General features: G+C 36.0%; 1 protein-coding gene across 3 annotated transcripts in view; it reads right to left on the bottom strand.

The window, feature by feature from the left end:
* Nucleotides 1-17413, bottom strand: part of LOC120531205 (tensin-like) — an 801530-nt gene extending 784117 nt beyond the window's left edge. For 2 of the 3 annotated variants that reach the window (XM_039756405.1, XM_039756402.1), the window contains exon 1: nucleotides 16991-17413. In XM_039756405.1, the coding sequence (XP_039612339.1) occupies nucleotides 16991-17098 (108 nt within the window). In that variant the 5' untranslated portion in view covers nucleotides 17099-17413. The remainder of the gene's footprint in view (nucleotides 1-16990) is intronic. The other variant, XM_039756406.1, reaches the window with a different exon arrangement.
* Nucleotides 17414-18296: the final 883 nt, after the last annotated feature.

Raw genomic sequence — 18296 nt, forward strand, 5'->3', positions numbered from 1 at the left:
ATGTTATATTGAAACAATGCAATAGAGATAGATAGATAGATAGATACTTTATTAAACACCAAGGGGAAATTTATGGGAGTGTATTAAAAAGAATCAGACTTTAAAATCAAAAAAAACAAATGATTTGTCCTTAATGCTAGAGGCTATCCTTTATAGCCTCTTTATAGCATCCATTTTCACATTTTTTTTCATCCGGGTAGCAGAAATGTAAAGTGAATCAGCCAGATTAGCCATGAGCTTTATGCCATTCCATTTTAGAGCACTCGTACACCATAATGCACAGAGACAGAGCAAGAGATAGGCCTGGAGAGCTTCAGGAAAGCCAAACAATATTGCTGTATGTGTCTGGACTTGAAGCAAAAGCAAACCCCCCATGAATATTTCCTAGTCAAGAGTTTAAACCTTGACCAATCCCATTTAAACTGGTAAAATCTGACTCATTTCCTAGCTTTGTTGCTATACATAATGAAACGTATATTCAGTTCCTACCTTTTTAGTTAGTTTGTAGGATACCCCATTTACAAACACCTTGAGTTATATTAGAGGCTGTAAAAGTACCTGACCATTGTGAACATTTACATGATTATTTATGATTTCCACCTGTGATGAAATGCCAGCTTTTCAAGGGTATGCTCTTATTATCCATTCATTTCACTTTCTTTATCGGCTGTGATCCTGACCTAGAAGTAGAAGTTGCTGATAATACTTTTTGGATTGAATATTACTGAACAAATCCTTGCATTGTGAGAATCATGTTTATCTTGTGAATCTTCCCTACTATTACATTACCTGAACAGGACTTTAGATCTGCATTTTAAAAAAATGCTCTTTTGTCTGTGCCAATGATAGGACTGTGCTTTAAAGATGACCATGGCTTTTGTTCTCTCAGTTGACTTGATTTCCCATTCATCCACCCATTTATTGAAAAATGACTTTTTCCTCAGTTGGGTCACAGACCGCCAGAGCTAACCAGCCACTGTGAGTAGATGGAATACAGAGCCATCTGTCTGGCCTAATAGAAATATGAGAACCAAAAGCAAATGCATACAAAAACATGGAAGTGTACACCTGTGCCACTTGTACATTCTATACAGAATTAAAGTTTTAAAGCCAGACAAAATGGCAAATAGTTAATTCTCTCTAAGTAGGATAAACAGCTTTCAAATGGCATAAACTTATTCATTTCTATGAAGCTTTTTCAACCATGTCACAGGGAGCACTATGGTATTCTCGAGAAAACCTAAACAAATTCTAGAGTTTGCAGAACAGTTATTGTTTTGAGTACAGTAAAATAATTAATTAGGAATTTCAAAGTTTCCATAATGTTAGCCTGTATGTGTAAATGAGTATGCTTAAAATGGACTAGGGCACTGTCAAAGTCTAATATTTAATGAAAAAGCACCTGAACAGTTAGTGTTAAGATATCATTGCTTAAGGTAGCAGATCACCTGTTCTAAAGTACACATTTAACAAAGTTTTCTGTCTTGTCAGAAGAATGTCTGACAAGAAATGGTTGGCATCTAACAGAAATGTATCATCTAGTCTCCGAAAAAATATTTATGGGGCATTACATTATACTAAACACAGTCCACTCTGCTCCTACTGCAGAAAACTGCTATCTTTGAGTTGCTATTACACAATGTTTGGTTGGAAGAAGAGTCACCATTTGGCATCTGTATGCCATGTCATGTCCAGTAATTCCTGCAATGGAGTTTCTCTTAAATTAATGACCCACAGGTAAATCCTGGTGCAATAAATTATTCCTTTAGTAGCTCTGGATATTTTTTTAATATTAAAATTCACACTCCATGTTAAATATAATCCTGAACAATTTATTACCTCTCTGTATGCATGGATGTTGCTTTTGACTCTGAGTACTGATAGATCAATAGAGAGAGAGACAGAGAGATAGAGATAGGCAGATTTAACATGATAAATAACATTTGATCAGGGAAGTAAACAGAGCTCATCTTGCCAGTTACCCGTATCACTGTCTGTGTGATAGGCATCAAAATGTACCATTTGTTCATCCAGGTGGTTTAGATGGACAGAGTATATAACTTTTACCAGTAACGGCGTACTGCATGATAACATTCAGTGAATCCACTTGAGCATTCCTAGTTTTCAGACTCTTTCTTTCTCTGTACATTTAACATTCGTTTGCTCCTTCCTGAGCAGATCTTCTTTCCTCCACTCTAGCAGCCCGCCTCTTCTCTTCTTTCGTCTGCGTCTTTTTGCGTTAAAACTGATCAAGTCAGTGTTTTTGTTGCAATTATTTAGTACGGTTTCTTTAATTTTTCACTTCACTTTTCACTGGCACTTAAGTCTTCAATCTGCCTCAAGAATAATGTAAGATATGAAGAGATAGGGGATGTGACGGCGAAGGTGGTAGGGATGAGAACAGTGCCCATACGCATGCGCCATGCGGCCACCCTGCTAGCCACTGCTGAGATTTGATTCTACAATAAAATAAAAAAAAAAGAAAGAACCATGGAGGGCAATCATCACCATGCAAGCAGATAGTAGACATCATGTAGTATATGTGTACCACATTTCAGGTCAATAGTTCAAACGGTTTGCGAGCTACAGGTGATTTAAAATTCGGGACAGAAACGTACGGCCACGGTAGCGTATTATATAAGAAGATATGCATTTCAGATAAAGACAGTTTAATTGTGTGCCTCAGTGACATCAGCACATGGATGTCTGCATACATCTTAAGACAAATAAATCCAAACTGCATGACATGCTTAAATACCCTCCTATTTTTGCATGCACAATAATTTTACAAGTGACCCTTCTGTACCTGCTGAACCAATCCTAATTCTACTGTTTTGTCAAACTATCCTCAGGTACTATCAGTTCATTGTTTAGTTGTGGAAAGAAGCAAACACCGAGTAGCTTACAATTTAGCAAATTAAAAAAATGCATTGAACATTTATGTTGCGACCGAGTTTCCCGCTTGTGCTTTATGATTAGTACACTCTGTTTGAATGTATATAAAAAAGACTGCTTGTCTGATGCACCATATAAAGGATAGGCAGCTTCAGAGCAGTCATGCATGTCTTGCCTTTTAAGGGTAGGTGTGGGTTCATTGATAATGGAACTTTGAACACCTAAAAACCTGCATATTGAAACAAAGGTCCAGGTTTATGCTTCTTATCCTTAGCTTACCTAGTTTGATGTTGAAAGAGGAGATTGGGTGAAGACACTCTGTACAGATGAAGAGGTCGGGGAATTTATGTACAGAGAGAAAAAGTATTGTGGTGAGAAGCCTCCACAACAAACAGTACAGGCAAAGCCTAAAGAAAATGTTCGTTTAGGTTGCAATCATTTAGCCAGCTGTACTAAACATATTCACTCTTTTGTCACAGTAATCTTTCATGCTCCATGCAAAACTCACCTGTTGTCTTTCTCAAGATTGAGACTTTGGCTAGAGAAGAGGGCTCTACTTATCTTCACGTATCCTCCTGCACAGTGTCAGTCATTTCCCAGTATGTGAGACAATACTCAGTCCTGGGGCACTGCAGAATCAATGGACTGTATGGCTGGTGATCACACTTGCTGGGTGCGATTTATACAAAACTTCAAGTCAGATACAGTAATATGTTTTTATCAAATTTTCAATGATAAAATGAACAAAGAATACAGCAAAAGAAAAACAACAATAACTGATTTGTGAGCTATACAAGAACAAAAACACAAAATGTCCCAACATCAATGACCACCCACCCCATCCCCTAAGGATTCTATTTAAAACAGAAACACAATATGAAAAAAAAGCCAGAGATAAAAAGTTTTTAGTTTACCTAGAGCCTAACAATTTGTCTACCAGATGCAGCTGGAAAGTACCAAATGTACTCCTAAGATCTATAAATGCAATCTCAAAGCTTTTTCTTTGTTCTGGATGTTCAAGATCATTATTGTGCAAAACCAATAGGGTTCCATCCGAGCTTCCTGCATAAAAGGCAAACTGGTGGGTCTCACTTGAATCCTATGTTAGTACTGAACAATGAAACGGTCTCCATTCCGGGCATAGCTGGTAGGACAGAACTGGATTTAAAGCTGCTAAGCACAGACATGTTTTGAAGTTACCGACATCAAAGTAAATAGAGATACAAAACTGGAAGACTTTTACCAGAGAAATTTAATGCTTCAAAAACAAAAACTCAAATTCATGTCACTTTTATAAAAAAAAAAAACCACAGTTCTCTTCCTCAGTCTAAAAGGCAGCACAAGACATAATTTAACATCACAAACACAGTTTTGTGACCCTGATAATCCCTAATCATGTAATAGTTGCTTATTTATACTGATCCAAATGTTGATATCAGAGAAGACAGGGAACCTGAAGAATCAGGTTTTGTAAAAGTACAACATTGTTATTCTTTAATAATATGAGAACTTGGCAGAAAAATGTGGATTCTGAACAGCAGTGGACCAAAATATGAATATAGAAGAAATCTAAAAGGAACCTACTGTAGGATATTGAACTCATCAAACCACTTACTGCCATAGAGAAAGGGGTGCATCCACATGCAGCAGATTGCTTTAGTCAAGCAAAGCTCTTTAGGTGGTTTATATAAAAACGTCAGAAACAGTGAGGTCGAGGAGAATGGACGAAGAGGGCAATCCAACATTAGCATTCAAGCAAATGTCATTTATGGTTCAAATGATAATAGTGAGGTCAAACCAGATTTAAAAGATATTTTTAAAATAACATACAGATGAAAGTTCACTTCTTCACCAGAGGAACAAAAATATCTGTCTTGAAGACAGCATCAAAAACGCAGAGATGACAGATTGAAAGTTAGCATAATAAAAGTACATATACACAGGCAGTGGACTTAAAATGGCGGGGAATTAAAAACATTCTGACTATTTTCTGGCAGAAGTCTAATGACCTCAGCTGTACAAAAGTTCATAAACAAGTCTGCATAGGGGTGCATTACTAGTGGTGTACATTATTTCAAAACAAAATTTACCTGCCATAGTAAAGTTACTCAATCAAGTAGTGGACTTCAAGAAACCATAAAGCAAATGTTTTGGAAATAATTCACAAAGTATTAGGAAGACACATCTCAACAGATGAATGAATATCAACATAACTATGATACTCTTAGAGGTTCTGCTCAGTTAGGGGGATCTGGCAGAGAACAGAACAATGAAGGCTAATGTTCAACTTACAGGGACCAGAGATGTGCTGCATTTAATGTTCAATGACTGCTTAGCGTAAATAGCCTGCTGGCTGTGAAACTGGATATCATGTTATTGTACCTGGGAACTTCAGAGGTTTACATCAGTTCTTTCTGTATACCCACTTGTTTCTAAGATAATCAGGGCCTGGGAATAACACACTAATGTTCCTAATTAAAGTTAAGAATTACTTTCTTACTGAAGATCTTTGCTGCAAGGCTATTTTACTAACCCCAAGTATCTATATGCACTTGGGAATACACTTTGCAATCAAAAAAAAACTTAAGACTTTACCAGATGCTTTCTGGATTTTTAAAACCTTTTGACTTTTATATATTAAAATTTTCTGAAAACTACTATAAAAATTTACTTAATCACAATGTACAAAAAAGTTAGAAACTGACACTACATGTACTTGTTTAGAAGAAGGCAATGCATATGAATATCCTATTGCCTTTCACATCTTACTGTACCTAAGAAACAAATATTTATGCTTCTGTTTTTGGTGTCACAATTAAATCATTGTTAACCCTATAATGTTAAGAAAAAAAATCAATATGGGTATACAGTATAACCACAGGACTAGACACTATTATATATACATGACCTACTGAACTACTAACACTTGCACCAGTAGATTCAGGAAGTTTTCACCCACACTCCAAAATGCATGTGTGTGTGTGTGCGCGCATGTATGTATAAAAAATACACACACACACAGGTATAGGTTTATGGAGTTTATTCATGTATTGTTGTTTCTTGATGAACAATTATCCAAGTGTTGGGAAGGTCAACGAGGGCCAGTGGAACGGCCACCACTATCACCAGACCTCACGCCAATAGGCTGCCTTTTTTAGGAGTGTTGTCAAACAAAGTCTTCACAAAAACCATCCATCCATCCATTTTCTAACCCGCTGAATCCAAATACAGGGTCACGGGGGTCTGCTGGAGCCAATCCCAGCCAACACAGGGCAGGAACCAATCCTGGGCAGGGTGCCAACCCACCACAGGACACACACAAACACACCAAGCACACACTATAGGGCCAATTTAGAATCGCCAATCCACCTAACCTGCATGTCTTTGGATTGTGGGAGGAAACTGGAGTGCCCGGAGGAAACCCACACAGACACAGGGAGAACATGCAAACTCCACGCAGGGAGGACCTGGGAAGCGAACCCGGGTCTCCTAACTGCGAGGCAGCAGCGCTACCACTGCGCCACCGTGCCGCCACAAAAACCATGTACTGTGGATGATATGATTTGCTACATCTATGGTCAAACAGGACAACGAAACCTAATGTAATTTGTTTCATTGACCATGATTTGAATTTAAGGCTCAGTGCTTAGACATCCTACACTGTGGGTAACACACAGCTCTAGGATTAAGGGAGGCTTTGACTAGCTGGAAAATATGCAAAGATGGGCTAGTGTGTTTCACCACTGATAATGTGAAGAATATAATCAAAGCTACTGAAGTAAATGACTGGCCCAGAGTTCAGGGTTTTGGACACAGACTACACTTAGTCATCAGTATTTATTTTATTTCAGTGATTTAACTATCCAGTAACACAGCATAATTGGAGTTAACAAGGTTTGCCATTTTTCAACTCATAGCCAATATTATGTGTTACTGAGGAAACACATCATTTTTTGGGAGGCAGAATTTTCTTGCTGATTTGGCACTCTATGCAAGAGCCAGATAAGTTTGCCTTGATTTACTTTTTATTGTATTTAGTTTACATACCTACCAGATTATAATATTTAACATACCATCCATTCAATATACTGTACAATTCAATATATAATCTAAACTGTATTTCCAAAAAACAATTAGGATGCACTAAATCATAATCAGCACTTAAAGCTCATGTTAAAAAAACAAACAAAAAAAAAACATAAGGTAGCTCCTTGTAGGTTTTAAAATATCAGAACACACAGGGGCCAAGCAAGTCTTTTCAGAACTACATTAATAAATCCCACTAAATCAAATAAGTTTTGCAGTGTTTCTCATAAAGAAACTTACTTTTTCCTAGTTTTAAATGGTAGAAGCATCACTTTCCCATTGATCTACAGAGGGTGGGTCAGAATTCTTCCAATTACATAAAAGTTGACATGTATACAATGTAGTAGAGGAAATCAGCTTGAATTTATAATTAAAGAATCTTGTCCCATTTAGCATTTCCTAGTACATTGCCATTATGATTTGAAATAATTGTAAGTCTGAACACATCTGACAAATATGTCAAACATAAAAAAGTATTTCCTCTCAAAATTGTTTTAAATTTAGAACAATCCCAAAATTTTTAATCAAATAATTTAGCAAAGCCAGTGTTGCAGTTCAGGTAGAGTTTAGTCACCAAGATGCATCTTTGCGTTATCAAGAGAAGTTTGTTTTTTAGAATTTTCATTTGGAAGAGAGGAGAAAAAAAAACCCACACACACCCCAACTCTTAGCCACTAACACTGACTGACTTAAGAATAACCCATTCCAAATGTTTAATTTAAATGAGGATAAACAACAGTAAAATTCTGAATTGTACACATTGATGTAGTCACCTGACACTTACACAGCCAATTTTCTGTCAAAGAAATTTGAGGTTGGAATTGTCAATAAAAGTCATAAATGGGTCACTATTAGTCTTCAGATTGAAATTGCGAACTTTAAAAGATATCCACAAACATTCTGTATACATTTCATTTGGTAACAGTGGAAATTGTGAGAAAAAGAATAATTGTTTTTAATTATGTGTTTCTGCATGTGTGAGATTATAATCATTTTAAGATTACTAGGGAAAAAAGAACAAATGTGGAAAATAAGATGCTTAAGTCTGTTTCAGCTGTAATTATAAGTTCTATGCTACTTGCTTATAAAGTCCAATAAAAGTACATGTGTCTGATTGCATACAACATGCCTAACCAACCTTCCTTAGCTTTGGCTCAATTAACTTCACATTTACTACAAAACATTTGCTGCATGTAGAAGCTTGTATTTGATTCTCAAAGTCTGCACTTACCAACTGTTTAACTTATAATAAAGGCTTGATCTTTAAAGATAATTTTTACAAATAAGGTTATACCAGTTCATTCAGTTAGCATGCGGTCATGAAGGTCAGAGCTACTACCTTGCAACTCTTTTTGGGAGCTGGGTTTGAAACCTTAGTCTGGACACTGTATATAAAGTGTACATTATTCCTGTCTTCTAGTTTTCTAATGTTTACTTGCATTCTGATTAGTCTGTTGTGAATGAGTTTTGGTGTATGCATGATAGTACCCTGCAATGAATTGGCAGGCTGTCAAGAGCTAGACTAACTTTTTTTGTGATCAACTTTTTAATAAAAAGATAAAATGACAAGAGGCAAACAATTTAGATAGAAAAGAACCCAACCTATCCTATCCTACCCTACCCTGTCGAAGACTGAGCTAAGGGATAAATATTATGGAAAAACCCAGTTACCAGTGGTGAACAGAGGACTTTTACTATTATTAAAAAAGAGTTATTTTAGATGCATGCATTTATTTAACTTTACAGTACACCCCATAGTTGTAAATGACAAAGTTTTATAGGTACAAACATCTGTTTAAAAGTAGCACATTTGTGAAAGAATTAAAAGATATGAATTGCTAAATAACTCTGGTTATGGTGATCATCATAAAAAAAAAATAAATACATAAATTTAGTACAAGTCTGTTTGCTCTCTCAGTGTCCACCAGACTAGGTTCTGTCTCCCTGCAAACCTAAAAATGACTTGACAAGTTCAGGAAATTGATGGGTGCATTTATAGCAGGAGCCTTGTTAGTATTGCCATCAGTTCCAATCCAGGCCAGAAATGTCGGTTTAGAGTTCACATCTTCTCCCTGTATCGTAATGGGCTTTCCTCCAGGTATCTCCACAATTTCCCAAAGATGGAGTTAGTTAGGTCAGCTGACACTTTCTGATTTCTCATGTGTGAATCTACGTGAGAGTGTGTACAAGTGGGCCATGCAGTATACTGGCAGCTTATCAATGCTTGCACCCAGACAGGATCTAAGCCTCCATGCTTTAGCAAGTTTCAAAGTGGTTTCTTATGCGGTGTCACATTGTATTCTCTAGGTACTGCAGTTTTGTCCCCACATCCAAAAATGTGTGTGTTAGGCAGCTTAGTATCCTTAAACTGAAACTTTGTCAGTATATATTTTATTGAACCCTTCAATAATCTGTTATACCATTCTGGATTAGTCCTTGCCTTATAGCACATACTTCTTGTAAAGGCTCTCCAACCTATGAACCTGAACTGGTTTAAGTGCGGGGGTTGAAGGCCAAAAAAGCCACAACTGAAAACATTCACATGAACTGTGAAATGTTACTTCAAGTAAAGCCCTAGCAACTAATCAATAGGTAGGAACCCAGTACTACAGGTGTGTCTCCAAATAGTTTTACTAACAGTGGGCATTGCAAAAAAACACACTAGATTGTCAAAACTTTTGCAAGTTCATGCAAGCATAAGTCAATGGATAAAGTCAATTTAAGCAAAGCCTCATAACTTAACTGACTGTCATTGGCTAGTGCCAAATTTATTTGGGAGCTATGAGCACCACATGTTTTGTCATGCAGTAATGACGGTATTTAGTAATAACTAAATGATGGATAAACAGAATGTGAAAAATTTAAATTGAAGCTTTTTTATTGACATGACCTCCTTCATCTTATTTTCACCTCAGAAAATTATAGTCCCAATGATGAATGGGTGGCTCACATTGTATAATAACAAAGGCCTGCAGTAGCCGAGAATTACAGTTTAGAAAGTGAGTCTTTTGGCAGAATATATAGAGCAGGTGCTCATTCATTGAAACAAAACAGTGATATTCAGAAAATGTTCTTATCATGCAGTCTGTTCAGCTGGCTGACGTACTTGGACTCCCAATTCTGATCCATGTTCTTCAGGTCTGAACAGAATTACTCCATTAGAGCATAACCCATGAACAGAACTTTCTAGAATCACTGTTCTATATTTTCTGAATCCTCAAAAAACCTGCCCTGGTTTATAATAAAAACCTACTCTGGATACACCTGTATCTGAATTAACTTTTCACATCTTGACTTTGAAATTCAAACTCACATTCAGTTTGCTACCTGGTGTTCGTATTCTGCTACAATGACATCACCATGAATGCAGATGGAAACTTGAGTTTCATCAAAATGTGCCACATCGGAAAATAAGAGACTGATACTTGATATTGCATCTACCAGGCATAATATGTCATTGTGAGAGCATGCCTTTAATACTGAGCTGGGACCAGCGTGAAAGTTACTAGTGGGAGAGCAAGGAGTACAGCCCAAGGATCTCTAACATCTATTCCTGACCCCAAGAGTTATCACCGAAAATAATTCCTACCCAAGATGTAAAAGGCCCTCTTGGACAGTCATAAGCAGATCTTGCAGTTGGATGTTGACCAAATGGCAGAGTTAAACTGAACCAAAGCCACAGGTATAAAGAAAGATACCCCAAGAAGTACAGAATTATTATGAGTGAAGAATTCAGACCAGGAGAAGAGAACGCACACCAGAAACATAATTAAAAACCAGTGAGGCAAAAAGATAATTAGTAGAATCTACTTGAATTGAAACTATCACTAAAGTTGTTAAGAGTTTTGTAAAGTGCATCCACTGACAGTTAGCGAGAGATACAAACCATCACCATATTTTAGGGTCATATCCCTTGATGTTAATAGCACAACTGAAATCGTTATGCAATGTTATTATAGAATGTTATGTAAACAATGACAATAAGGCATAAATAAAAATTAACTGTCAATTCAACAATTACAATACTTAACTATTAAAATAAGTAAAAGAAAACATGAAAAAAAAACTGAATTGTTGACTATGAACTGAATAAAATTATACAAATAAAATTCCTAAGAACAAGTAGTACAGGAGATGAACAGAATGAGTGTCATCAGAGGTACTTAGATGGATTGGGGACCAGCCACCCTACAGTTTAGCAGATGACTAACCTGTGTAGTTATGCCCACTGGAACCACTGTTACTTTTGATTTTCTCACTCACTTGTGTTTATTTTATGTAATAAAATGTATTTTTAATGACATTAGCTTGACTTCCTTGGTACTTATTCTGGGTTCAGGATCTGCTCCAGTGAATACTCAATGAAGGTCAATGATAAGTTCCTTGCTATAGTGTGTGGCACTGGCTTTGAAAATGGATTGAAATGTAATAATTTTCTTTTACCTAAGAATCCCTGAGATTTTACATTAGAACGTCCATTTTCATCCTTACAGAACTGCAGGAGCTAGATTACTAATGAAGGCATCGAGTGTACCTTCATTTTTCCATTTACTTTACTGACATCCTCGTGGACTCATTTCCATTATTATGACAATAGAAAAAAGGGTCCAATTCAGGCCTTATAATGTACAGTTTACACTGCATTTAAAAGCAGAAGCTGTTTTTCACTAAAGTAGCTCACATGTGATCCTCAGATTATGATTTTACTTATTAATGTCATTCCTGGGCAGTAGACCTAATGCCTTAACACTGTCTGTTCTTTTTCATTTAAATTATCTTTATGGGTTTTTCTAGGTATAATTTACTAATAAGAAGCTGTTTTTTTGTTTTTTTTTAGTTATTAGAACATAATTCTCAAGTCGCCTGGTTTTGAAGACTTTTTTCCTGTTATAAGCAGTTAAATTACAAACCAGGCACTGATCCATTCAGATTAAACAAAAACAAAATCATTGCCAGAGTTTGGGGGGAAAAAAAAAAGTATGCCAGGAACACCAAATGCGTCTATGGGCTATGGTTGGGCATTCCAAACAAAATAAGTTATATTTTATGAAATAAATCCACTAGCATAGACAATTATGCACCTGTTCTGCAAAAGCCAGTGTGTTTTTCAAGACACCCTTTGCTGGAACCTTTTATAAAACAAACGAAAAGGTGTTTCCTACCAGCTGGCTGGTACTCCCTGCTAAAAATGTTTCATAAATGAAGCAAACTCTATGTACAATCTCTACATTAATCCAATTGCAATTCTTCTAATCACTCAAACATTTATTCATGCATACCATATTTATTCAACATGATCACCAAACAACATGGGCATAAATTCCAGTCAATCACCTCACATGTTCTACTAACAGTGCATGCAGATGTCCCACAAGTGACCTGATGAGCACCTGAACTTTGACAGAGAGGCAGGCTATTTAAAAATAAATAAATAAATAAATCAAGACTTTGTGGGTCTATGTAACACCCCAAATAGTAAACTCTTTCATTCTAATAACATTTTGAACTTCATTGTTTATACATCAGAGTTGTATTATGTTACATATTAACTGGCACCCTAGGTACTGTATAAAGTATATTAAGCAACACACTTATGATTTTTATGTTGTCATTTTAATCTGCCCATAATCAGCCATCACTCAATAAGTGTGTAAAACAAAGATTTGCTTTTCAAAATAGGTGTCAGTTCACAATGATTTATTACCATCTTAACAGACTCACACATTCTCAGTTTTATTTTCCCCCAAAATAAATGCTGCAAGTTTTGTGTACAGTGCATTCCAGAGACATAAGGCTTCATTATGCTACAGGCAATGCTTAACCTCAGTAGCTTTACATGAAATTTCTATAAATGTTTAAACATTAAATGTAAAACAAAGGTGTGTTATTCTTGCAGGGAAATGTTTACAAATACAGCTCCCTTTAGATATTATACATCATGTGTGAACAAAGCATGGGGCACTTCTGTATAGCTTCATACTGAATACACAAAAAATGGGCAATTTCAAGCTAAGAGAAAAAGAAGTCAATGCACATAACAGGCTTTTCTTACACCACCACACAGGTGACTACTGACAACATGATCAATTTTTCATGCTGTAATGTTCCATAGGCCTTAAAATAGAGAAAGTGAGTTGGCTTCTGTTCATATTATTGAAATAGAATGAGTGGATGTAATCTTGACAAACATACAGTAAAATCTGAAGACCTAGCACTCTAATCCTACAAATGTATAGTATATAATCTTTTGCTTTTAACAACCTCATCATTATGCATTACAGACACAACGAAAGTTCTCAGCATTATAATGGACATGTAATGTCAATATTCAAAGAAATGACTGGGTAGTTGCAGTTTAGGAGGGGCACTATCCATACTGGATCTATTAGTCACTTACTACTGTGCGCCTAGATCTTAACAACAAATATTATTAGCTGACACTTTTAGCCAAGGTGAGTAATCATTAGAACTGTAAACATGCACAACATTTTTTAAACAATTGGAGCACATGAAGATTACATGATTTGGTCACCGTAAAACGGTATATCAGAGGTTAGGATAAAACCAGCAACTTCGTGGTTTGAGGTCTAATGCCTTAGTCACTGCACTATACTTCTAGCATACCAATAAAGTGATTGTTTAAAGTTTTTTTCTGCAATATGGCATATTGAAAGCTAATTACATGCAAGTAAAAAATTGTCAATGGAAGGGCTTTATTTGTTCTGACTAAGAAGGGGGCAAAGGCCTTGTGTAAAAGTGTGGACCATGGATGAATATATTTAATGCCTCCTTTAACTATTCCAAAAGGGATGTTATTTTAGTAGGAGGTCGGTTAAGCATTTGTTGGTTGCTTGACCACAATTTACATCCTTTGTTCTGAAATGAAGGCTTGTTTATGATAGCTGAAAATGAAAGGATATGAAACATTAAAAAAAACATATATATATATATATATATATATATATATATATATATATATATATATATATATATATATATATACACATATATATACACACATATATATATATATCTACACACACACACATTATATATATATAATAAACTTATTTGGCACATGCTGATATTATCTAAACGGCCTACATTCTAAAGAAGGTCTTTTTTTACATTTATTAGGCATCAACCACAACACTATTAGTAAAGCTTTCACTCTGTCAAGTGGATAAGAAGTATGATGTTCTGTGTTACTAGAGCAATGAACTGTTTTGTTGCGGATATTCTGAAGACTTAAACACCAATTTGATGCATTGCAGAAAAACCCTAAATCTACTAGTTGATAATAGTGAATTATCCTAAGAAATGTAGTAGTTACTCACCACAGCCAGTGACAAGTTAATTGATTTTTAATACTGTGTACCATACATTTAAAACATGACTGCAGGTGCTAAAAGTGATCTTCCCAATGTTATAAAATATAATTTTGCAACATCAACAGACCTTTTTGTAAATCCTAACAGGCAGCTGCCCATTCGGTTCTCATCTCTAGCTCAGTGCATGACAATAGCATGTCACTTGACTTTCTGCTCCAAATGTTTAAAAAAAAAAAAAAAAGAACTGCACAATATATCTCTATTTGTAAAGAACCTTGAGATGCCGTTTCACTACGGGTATTTCAGTTTTAATATACTGTATATTATTTTATATAGCAATTAAAGTTTACTGTCTTACTGTATAGTGCCTTTGGCCTATAAATTCATTTTTTTTAATTATTTTTATGCAGTTTAAAGTCTATGACCCGATACTTCAGCTGCTATTACTTATTTTCTCCATCTGATTCAATGGATCATAAGCTTAATTAAAAATAACCACTGGATACATTTTGATTAATTTTAAAACTCAGCTTAATGTATGCAGTTTGCATTATGCAATAGTTTAAAGACACAATCTAAATGCTAACAGTGGAGAGACCAAAAGAGAGGGATGAAAGTCATTCTGCTAAGCTTTAAGTACTGTATTTAAGCACAGCAAAATTAAATTTGCATTTGTTTACAGGCAAGGTAGTTTTCTAATAAACAAAACTTTTGCACGCAATTTCCTTTTGACAAATGTTAATTTTGTCCAAACTAAATAGTCAACACATGGATATACAATATAATGCAGCATCAGAAGGGGCAATAAACACAGCATGGTTACAATTTATTTGCTAGTAAAAACAAATTATTTCTATAAAGGAATCTACTGCAAGGTTTTGACTTTTTTATGCAATTTTAAAAGTTATGCTTTCACACGAAAGTATTTGATAGACTAATGATAACCTTGCTATAATTCTTTAAAAAAAAAAAAAGGCATTTTGTTTTGGCAGCAAACTTGTCTCTCCAAGGCAAAAGTATATAAACGCATCCTTTAAATACTTTGTGTCTTCCAATTTACCTTGATATATTACTCTGAAAAAAAAGTATTAGGTATATACATAACCTTTGAAATATATAAAAGTTTGTTCACCAATTAATTATGAATTTATTAAATTATTCCAATGTAGTCAGCTTTATACCATATTTTAAATACGTAATATTTATTAACTTTTAAATGATAGTTTACTAATCTGAAATCAAAACCAAAACATAAAAGGCATCATTTTAATAACAAACCATCAATATAATATTACCCATATTCCTAATAACTAGACAAAACTAGCTCTTTAGTTTATTAGCTACCTAAACCTGAAATGGAGGCACGCCTCCCACACCCACTGATGAGCACAGGGATGATAACTGGATATCATTCATCACTATAGACATGCAGAATAAATATTTATTGTAATAAATGATTCTATAAGACTGCCTCTATTCTTTTAACAAATCTGTCAACAACAGGTAATGATGCACAGGAAAGCAAAAGGGTATGCATTTACAAACAATGGTGGTAATGCTGCTGTAATTGCTGCAAGCTAATTAACATTTTGAGATCTCTTATACAGGTCAGAGACTTTTGATATCTCAAAGTAAGCTCAGGATATTTTAATATAAACTTGCAGTTCATTTCAGATATGCCAGATGTTTTCAGAGATATCCGCCCATTTATATTTAATCCAGCTATGGCGCTGCTGGAGCATGTCTTTTGGAAGCATTAAGAGGAAAGCAGCAACACATCTTGGATGGACCTCCAGTCCATCACTCAATGCATCCATTCATCCATTTTCCATGCTTGTTTATTTAAAGCAGGGTCATAGGGTAGCTGGAGCCCATCCATGCAAGCACCAAGCACAAGGCAGGGACACTCCCCAGAAAGGGCACCAGTTCATCACTGGGTTAACACACGGGCCAATTCACCCAACCTTAGTGTCTTTGGACTGTGGGAAGGAATTGGACCATGGCCACACTGGAAGTACTTGGGATGTGAATCCTGCGCTCCTTGGTGCGACACAGCAGTGCTATCTATCATCGATAAACTTCGAGTTACTCATCTTGGGGCAATTAGAAGTCGGAAAGAAACCTCGCTAAGCCTCGGCGAGCAACTTCACATGGTCCTCGACCTGATCGGGGTCCTAACTGTGATGCAGCGCCGAATATCCCTTTAAATGTTAATTTGGTTTGTCATAAACTTTATAATCACTACTGTTAACTCTTACACAGTTAAAATAATCCTTAAAAACAGCTGTATGAAAACACCGCTTGTTAGATCACAGCTGGCGATTTTGTTGTAAAACGTAGGACACAGTGTGCATTATATTTATGCATGTACAGTAAGTGTAAACCCTTCGATTAAATGAAAGGAAGGAAAATATCCGGCGTAAATTTAACACCTACGCTGTTTAAACAAACGTCCGTCACTATCCCGTCATTGCATTGCCAAACTTTGTAAAACTTCAGAAGAATTCAAAGCATCCTTTCAGACATATTTAGAGACGACACATGCATAAACAACCAGCAGGTGGAAAGTTTTGTACTCTCAGCACGGCATCCCGCGTGCAACTTTTGGACTCTCTTTTCCCTGTTTTCGGTTAAACGACGTTGACTTTCGACTTTAGCACTTTTATTATTTCTCTTACCTTTGCCAGGAGTCTTCTTTTTTCTTTCTTTTGCTCGCCATCTCGGTCGATATTAGGCATCAGAAGGAGTTCGTCTTCGCAACACACGAAGCTCACCGTGCATCCCATCCAGGCAGATTCCGAATTGGGACCAGTTCAACCCATTCAGATATCAGACTCCCCGAACCTTCTCCCCACCCCTCTACGGGACAGCAGTTGAATACTGGCTTTTACGGGTCCTGCTTCACAGCACTTCACACATTCTTTGTGTGCAGGATTGGGGTAATGGGAGAAATTCCAAATGCTTTTGACATAATGCGCAGTGAAATTGCGTCGCGCGTGTGGGTCTCCTGAGTCCACGTCTTCTCAATTATGTGTCTGCTTGCGGTTTTCCGATCCTGCTTGAGCAAAGAAAATGAACCGCGTCCAACTTTTTTTCTCTCGTTGCTGTTCAGGAAGAGGCAGGATTTTGAAACAAGAGTGAAAGGAGTTTTCAAATTCGGGACATGTGTAATTCAAGCCCACTGTGCGCACTATCTCTGGCTCAACACTGCATCCTTTAGGAGAGAGGCGCTCACTAGCTGCTGCGCTTAATTCGAGACTTGACAGTCTAGCCTGCACTTACGTAAGGATTCGATTTCTTCAGGCTCTGTCTGTCTGCCTGTCTGTCTATCAATCTATCCATCCACCTGGTTCTAAAACTCGGTGCTAGTGTCCCATTCAGAATGTAAGTTTTTGTTCCAGCGAGGATCAGTGACAACTGATAACACTAATCTCATTTAATTAGCCGGTATTTTTCCACTTCTCTTATTCCAAATTCAAAAACGTACAGCAGTATTTTTACATTTATAAAACACTAGCAAAATACCAGCGCTTCGCAGCGTAGAAGTAGTGTGTTAAAAAAGTTATGAAAAAGAAAAGGAAACATTTTAAAAATAATGTAACATGATTGTCAAAGTAATTGTTTTGTCACTGTTGCATTGTTTGAGTGTTGCTGTCATTTAAATACACACACACAAAACATATACATATACATATATGTAAGTGTGTGTATATATATACACACACATATATATTATATATATACACATACACACATCTACATATATATACATATTTATATCTATATATATATATATACACATATCTATCTATCTATCTATCAATCTATCTATCTATATATATATATATATATATATATATATATATATATATACATATCTATACATATCTATCCATCCATCCATCCATTTTCCAACCTGCTGAATCCGAACACAGGGTCACAGGGGTCTGCTGGAGCCAATCCCAGCCAACACAGGGAACAAGG

Source organism: Polypterus senegalus, chromosome 6, assembly GCF_016835505.1.
Source record: "Polypterus senegalus isolate Bchr_013 chromosome 6, ASM1683550v1, whole genome shotgun sequence".
Taxonomy (NCBI): Eukaryota; Metazoa; Chordata; class Cladistia; order Polypteriformes; family Polypteridae; genus Polypterus; species Polypterus senegalus.